This window comes from Danio rerio, chromosome 8 (genome assembly GCF_049306965.1).
Source record: "Danio rerio strain Tuebingen ecotype United States chromosome 8, GRCz12tu, whole genome shotgun sequence".
Lineage (NCBI taxonomy): Eukaryota > Metazoa > Chordata > Actinopteri > Cypriniformes > Danionidae > Danio > Danio rerio.
Genome location: NC_133183.1, coordinates 11,550,510 through 11,558,788, shown reverse-complemented (window position 1 = coordinate 11,558,788; position 8,279 = coordinate 11,550,510). Strand labels below are relative to the sequence as shown.

Genomic DNA, 8,279 nt, shown 5'->3' with positions numbered 1-8,279 from the left:
AAAATCTCTGGCTAAAATAAAAACAAAATTAGCAATAAAAATGTTTAATTTATTTGTATCATATACCATAGTCGATATGTTTTGTTATTTTTCTTCTTAGTTTTTATTTTAGTTTGGATAATTTTTGTAATTTACACTATTTGTATAAAAAGTACGGTTGGATAATGTATTGAGAACAAATACAGGTTCAGAGGACAAACATAAACAACAACATATATACAATCCACTAAAGGTCTGTCTGTATATGTTTGCTAGTTAGGCCTATTGTTAATCATCCATTTTGCCATGAAGCAATACAATGAATGGAGTTTTACTTCCAGCACACAGCTGTTGCTTTTTAAGAAAATTCTGTTTTAGTTTTCAAGGTATACGTGTCTTTCCAAAGTACACTCACCGGCCACTTTATTAGGTACACCTGTCCAACTGCATGTTAATGCAAAATTTTAATCAGCTCAACATATTTATGCATGTAGACATGGTCAAGTTGATCTGCTGCAGTTCAAACTGAGCATCAGAATGAGGAAGAAAGTTGATGTAAGTGACTTTGGAATTGTTATGGTTGTTGGTGGCAGACGGGCTGGTCTAAGTATTTCAGAAACTGCTGATCTACTGGGATTTTCATGAACAACCATCTCTAGGGTTTACAGAGAATGGTCTGAAAAAGAGAAAATATCCAGCGAGCGGCAGTTCTGTGGGCGCAAATGCCTTATTGATGCTAGGGGTCAAAGGAGAATGGCCAGACTGGTTCCAGCTGATATAAAGGCAACGGTAACTCAAATAACCACTCGTTACAACTGAGGTATGCAAAAGAGCATCTCTGAGCACACACCACGTCAAACCTTGAGGCAAATAGGCTACAGCAGCAGAAGACCACAACAGGAGCCACTCCTGTCAGATAAAAACAGGAATACAATTCACACAGGCTCACCAAAATTAGACAATATACGATTGGAAAAACGTTGCCTGATCTGATGAGTCTCCATTTCTGCTGCAATATTTGCATGGTAGGGTCAGAATTTGGTGTCAACAACATGAAAGCATGGATTCATCCTGCCTTGTATCAACAGTTCAGGCTGATGGTGGTGGTGTAATGGTGTGGGGGATATTTTCTTGGCACACTTTGGGCCCATTAGTACCAACTAAGCATTGTGTTAACACCACAGCCTACCTGCGTATTGCTGTTGACCATGTCCATCCCTTTATGACCAAAGTGTACCATCTTCTGATGGCTACTTCCAGCAGGACAATACACCATGTCATAAAGCACGAATCATCTTGGATTTCTGGTTTCTTGAACATGAGAATGAGTTTGCTGTACTCAAATGGCCTCCACAGTCACCAGATTCAATCCAATAGAGCACTTTTGGGATGTGGTGAACATGACATTCACATCATGGTTGTGCAGCTGACAAATCTGCAGCAACTTCGTGATGCTATCATGTCAATATGGACCAAAATCTCTAAGGCATATTTCCAGTACCTCGTTGAATCTATGCCACAAATGATTAGGGCAGTTCTGAAGGCAAAAGGGGGTCCAACTTGGTAATAGTAAGGTGTACCTAATAAAGTGGCCGGTGAGTGTTTATGAATTTATTATTAATTACCTCTTGCTTTTATTGATTGTTTGATAAATTTAGAACCAGGGTAAAATAATCCATGGAATAATTATCCATTAGGCATGGAAAACAGGCCAACTTCATCCTTGGACAGGTTGCAGACGATGGTGGAGTTGAGATTTAAATTCGGATCACATTTCTGGAGAATAAAGTAAGAGCGTATTACATAAAAATCAAACAAACCCATAATCAAAGCAAAGCCAATAACCTGATCACATATTGTAAATAATCATAATCAGATTCTAATGTTAGCCCAATTAGATGGTGAAAAGTCAATATGAATGCATTTTCTAAATGCATGTTATCTTATAGTGAGCATCTATAATATTTAATCAGAAAATCCTAACTGAATTTTCCATGACAAATACAGACTTTTTTTCTGGTCTCACACTTTATGTTTCCTTTTTCAATAACCCATTACACTTCGATAAACATCACAATATGGAAAAAAAGATCAGATTACATTATTATTTAAATTTTAATGTCAACATTTCCTCACATTTGATCTTCCAATTAAATCCCAAAAAATATTTCCAGCACTAAATATTTTTTTCCTCTCAGAAATTTCACATTATGCAAGTTAATTTTGAATGTGTTTCGTGTTGACTTAAAACTAAAGGATTGGCTGCAGTGTGGGTAATTAGCCTCATCTAAATTATTATGATTTAATGACAAACTCCCACATTATGCAAATTGATAGCCAATTATACAGTGCTCCCTCAGGAAAGAAATAGAAAACAATTAGCCGAGACTTTTAAGTAAATATCTGAACCTTTGCATTCAAGATTAGCACTATGAAATCATAAAATATCATAAAAAAATATTATCTGCTTGTTTACTTACCCTCAGGCCATCCAAGATGTGGTTACATTTTTTTCTTCAGCCGAACGAAGAGCATTCTTGGTAATTCATGAAATACAGTCAGTGGCTGGCAGTACTTTGAAAGTTAAAAATAAAAACATTCATGCAAAATAAAAATACTTATGGCTTTTTATAATTCATTGAGTGAGGTCTTGATAAGCAAAATATTCAATCTGTGCCAGAAGTTGTTCATGTTATGTAATATGAAACATTTCAGATAGCAGCATGGCGCTTTGTGATGCGGTAGAAATATGAACAGCGTCCCAAGTCAAAGCTGGGCACCGCGGAAAGCCGCCAACTTGTGGCGCTGTTGTTCGTACTCTGATAGAATGTATACAATTCTATGTGTACAATTCTAAAATGCATGGCGCTACATGGGATGACATACCCAGAGTGTGACCCCCTTTACACTGTCAACAATTTCCTGTAGATTCTACAGTAACTTACAGGCAGCAGTTCACCAGTAACTTACTGCAAGTCAATTACAGCAAATATACCGTAGTTACATTTACAGCACCATTTACCTCGCTGTATGTGTATTTACAGTGTTGTATATCTTTACTGTAATTTTCTCAATGCAACTAAACATTTTGCATAACTGTCCTACAGTAAAATGCAGTTCATATTACAGTCAAATACTGTGGACTTAAAAGTTAACAGTTTATATAGGACTTGTGACTTAAGAGGCAGTTGTGGCCTAATGGGTAGTGAGTTGGACTTGTAATGATCTCGAGCAGAAACTAAAGGTGGGGGGAGTGAATGAACTGCACCATTTTCTACCTTCTTGAGCAAGGCACCTAACCAGGGTGCGAGTTACAGGGCGAGTTACCCCCCTCCTCTCTTAAAAAACGCTTGATCCCCTCTGAAGGATGTCAAAACAAGATGTATGGCAGGATCAGCCCTTTAATAGTGAGAATTAGTTTTCCCTGATCTGTATCTTTAATAAAAATGTTAATAATTAAAATAATAGATAACATAAATATACATTTGACCACCCCTATGATGGTTCATACCATTATAAGGATTTATGCATAATCACGCCAGTCAGTCTTTGCAAGAATCATTCAACAATCTAAACAAGCAGATCTTGAGCAGCGATAGATATCTTAAGTGGTCACTAGACACTTGTGTGTTTGTATTTAAAAATAGTCTAAAAGTAAAGTCAAGTTAGACCCATAGTTTGAGCAACAGTAACATCTGAAATAATCAGAGGTTACTATTAGAATACATTAAATATCTCTCAAAACACTGTAAACTCAAACACGTCTTATAAATTTGATGTAACTTAAATAAATAAATTTGATTCACTGAAAACTTACCAAAAAATTCGACCCCCGTGATCGCCAGTGTATAATTTGCACCATGCACCTAACTAATTGCTGAAAGCAACAGCTGCTCACTGCTCCGGGTGTATGCTCACAGTATGTGTTTGTGTGTTCTCTCACTCCTCACTCAAAATGTGTGTGCGTGCAATTAGAGAACAGATTTTTAATATGGGTAAAACCATACTTGACGAGGCTCACTTCTTCACTTTCATGTTGTATTGTTCATGAAAATGGCAGTTACCTGAGCTTCTCCTGAAAAAAGGAGTGCCCGAACTTTTTCTTATGAAGGGCCAAAAATCAAACTTGTCTGAGGGCTGTGGGCTGAAGGTAAATATAGCAAACTGTCTTAAATTTGCCGTTCCTAATTAATTTAGCAAAATAATTATATATATATATATATATATATATATATATATATATATATATATATATATATATATATATATATATATATATATATATATATATATACATACACACACACACACACATATATATATATATATATATATATATATATATATATATATATATATATATATATATAYACAYATATATATATATATATAYACACACACACACACACACACACACACACACACACACACACACACACACACACACACACACACACACACACACACACACACACACACACACACACACACACACACACACACACAAGTATATTAGTCAGAATTATTAGCCCCCTTTGAAATTTGAAATTATCACAGTATGTCTGATGATATTTTTTCTTCAAGTGAAAGTCTTATTTCTTTTATTTCAGCTAGGATAAAAGCAGGTTTGAATTTTTTAAAAGGCATTTTAAGATCAAAATTATTAGGCCCTTTAAGCTATAGATTTTTATGATAGTCTACAAACCATTGTTATACAATAATTAACCTAGTTAAGCTTTTAAATATCACTTTAAGCTGTATATATATGAGAGTCTTGAAGATATATGAGTCTTGAAAAAGATCTAGTCGAAAATTATTTACTGTCATCATGGCAAAGACAAAATTAATCAGTTATTAGAAATGGGATATTAAAATTGTTATGTTTAGAAATGCGTTGAAAACATGTTCTTCCCCTTGGGGAAATTGGGGTAAAAAATAAACGGGGGCTAATAATTTTGACATCAACTGTGTATGTATGTATGTATGTATGTATATATAAATTCCATTTATTTATTTATTACACAATGGAGTTCAATGCCAAATAGCAACACAAGTCAAGCTTTTGCAGTGATTTGCTAACAATGTTATGTGCATTGTCCTCCATTTGTCGAGTGACAGTATTTACATTATTAAAAAAATGATTCATTTACAGCCTTTAATTAAAACAATTCATTTCAGTTTGCTATAAAACTATAAAACAGACAAAAAAATGTTACGTTAAATTCAAAATGATGATCTCTGTTAAAGGGATTCTCACCAACGCGATGAGATGTTGATGATGAGATGGTGGCCAAATCAAAGCTTACCATGATAACTTTGGTTCGTGGGCCCTACTTTGGACATTTTGGTCCTGGATGCTGCAGTATATAAAAAATAAGATTAGATCTGTGTACATAATCTCAATTAGGAAGGTTGATTTTCCGCAGATACCCAACAAAGAAATAAGTCATTTTCATTAGACCTCTGTATATCATCAGGAGTCAAAAGTATTCCTTTTGTGTTGCCTGTATATGTTTTATTGACTCTCAAATGCCCGTTAGCTATTGACAAGCATTTTAAAACATTGATTTAACTGTATTTCCTCGATTGAGAGCCGACAAACATTGTATTTTCTGAGTTCTGTTCACTTTATTTGTGGAATAGACTTTACACCTCTGTGCTTTTGATATCTAACTCTTTAATCTCCTACCGGGAGCCATTCATCCAACACCGCCTGCCGAAAATGAGCAGGTGCCTGACCAATTACTAAATTTACCACTTCACACCGTTTTATGAAGCTTGAGAGAGGAAAAAAAAAGACAGACAGAACCAAAAATGAACGTAAAAATAACTTACTAACAATGCTTGTAAACAGTAACAAATATATTTCTCATCACAGTCAAGTGCAAATTTGCATTCCTACCTTTTTTAAATTAGTCTTCCATATATAACTGCTTCTTTCATTTTCTGTTGTAGTAAAAAATAATTACACTATTATTGCCTGTCTCATTTGCTGCTTATGATTTTTTTAAATAAACATTAACAGATGAGAAATGGCTCACTGGACCGTTACACAGCCTTGTTTTCGATGCACGAACTACCGTATAAAAATAGCCAGCCAGGGTTTAAAGGTTACACTTGATTACCAAGCCAAATAAAAGATAAGTTGAAGTGACTCTAATTACTGCTGTAAAAACTCAATGACAGTGGTAAACGCCCTCCAGTCGCTTTAAAATGCTAAAGAAACCCTTCATTTTCCCATTGGAGAAAACACATAAAAATACCTACAACGGTATCCATGCATATCTGTGATCAAATAACACAAGTTCTTCCCAATCGCCGCCCAATCGCACATTCACGCAAACACACACACACACACTCACAGCCGCACTTGTCTGGCTTCAGATTTTTGCAAAAACATGCCTGAATTTTTTTTATTATTTTCATTTTCTTTGTTTATCGATCTTTTTTTCCCTAATGTGCACATCTGGTGCATCACGTTTGATCATTAATACTCTGTAAATATCATCTCTTTTTTTTTTTCTTCATAGATGTTAAGAAAGAAAACAGGACAAACGAAACGGAGGTAAAAGAAGTACCATGCAAAAAAGTATGTGCGAGTAGCATGTTGGCGGCTCCATTCTCTGCCATGGTATCTACAATACAACATGCATGTTTGGGTAGGATTGCTCATGAATCTCTTCTCTTTTTTTTCCTCCTTGTGGGGGGGGTTTTGAAGATGCATGTGATCTAAAGAGGTATGATACAAATATTGATACATATACACCATCTGCCGTCATTTTTGTTGTTGTTGTTATAGCTTTTTTTTTTCCCTGCAAAGATCTACAGGTTCAATATTTCCACTTTTTTTTTTTTTTTTTTAAGTAATCTCTCCCGCAACTGTATTTCGCAGTGGACATATAGGCATAATTCCAGCTTGTTGAAACATTGCATATCTTTAAAAGTAAAAGGCCTTCAGTGCCGCTATAACTGCTGATTTGCGATATGCGATCGAGTTTTTTATGCAGTCTTTTCCCCCCTGGAATTGTTCAAACTGTGACGATCACAAAAAAACGCACATCAGCTCATGCGAGTCCATGTGGAAATGTCCATTTGGAATGAAGCAGATGCACTTAGTCCATCACGTCCGTTCCGTTGTGCAATAATAGGGGGATGCTCGTGTGCTTGTGGCGGTTATAAGGAGGAGATCTTCACTGTCTCGTGGGTGAAGGAACTGGAACGAGAGTTGCGTAAGATGCCGGGAATGGCAGGAGAGGGCGGCAGACTCTCGTCAGGGGTGTTGGCAGGAGGGGTTGGTATACTGATTATAGCCGCTGTGAAATCCCGGTCATCACAGTTTAGCTTCAGGTCTTCTGTCCGCGCGTTCAGACTGGAGCGGCTGTTTTGTAGATGCAGAAACACACGGAGTTACGGTAATATTTGGACATATTCCAATTTGAATTGACTTTTTTGAGTTTGAATATATTTTACAAAATACTTTACTATTAGAATTTTCTGTAATACAAATTTTGAGCACAACATCTATTTAAAATATATCTATAATGTTAATATGGATTAATATAATATGGATAAATGTTATTATAATAAAAGTTAAGCTTTTCATGTTTCAATATTTTTTCTGAAACAATTCGTTCTCAGTATTGTTGTGCTGATTTGTAAAAAAAAAAAATTAGAAAGCAGTTTTTGATCCACTTCATATGATCGACTACTATATACCATATATGCAATAGTAGGTCCATAAATACAGCAATAAATACAGTAACACATGAGGAAATAGGAAAAAATATATAAGATATATATATAAAATATATATATCTTATCTTATATATATTATATATATTTTATGTTTTTATTATTTTACATCTGGATTTTGTTATATTTTTTATTAGTATTATTTACAGTCATTTAAATGTCTCAACTTGTTTCCGAGGCATAATTATCAATATTGATCAAATAGTTTTGAAATTTCAAACTTATTTTAATGAACAAAATAGAATTTTAATTGTAAAAAATACTAGAATGTCATTTTATAATGTAAAAACTGTGATAATTTTATATTATATTATATTATAATTATTATTTTATATTATATTTTTAGAATTTATTATTAGGGGAGAGCGAAGACGAAAATACCATTTTTTCATAACTTAATTTTAAAAGATGATGGTTTTGGCAGAAATATATATTTGCTGTGGTTAATAACTCATAAATGTGGTCTTTCAAAGTCAGGTGTTATTTTGTATTAATGTAGAACAACGCCAACATAACTTTGCTTTAAACAAAAGTTTTACATCGTTACT

At 34.4% G+C, this 8,279-nt stretch overlaps 1 protein-coding gene across 6 annotated transcripts in view; it reads right to left on the bottom strand.

The window, feature by feature from the left end:
• Positions 1–6,508: 6,508 nt before the first annotated feature.
• The window catches only part of kcnd1 (potassium voltage-gated channel, Shal-related subfamily, member 1), a 137,386-nt gene continuing 135,615 nt past the window's right edge, over positions 6,509–8,279 (bottom strand). For 5 of the 6 annotated variants that reach the window (XM_073908937.1, XM_017357258.4, XM_073908938.1 and 2 more), the window contains one exon: positions 6,509–7,357. In XM_073908937.1, the coding sequence (XP_073765038.1) occupies positions 7,153–7,357 (205 nt within the window). In that variant the 3' untranslated portion in view covers positions 6,509–7,152. The remainder of the gene's footprint in view (positions 7,358–8,279) is intronic. The other variant, NM_001126470.1, reaches the window with a different exon arrangement.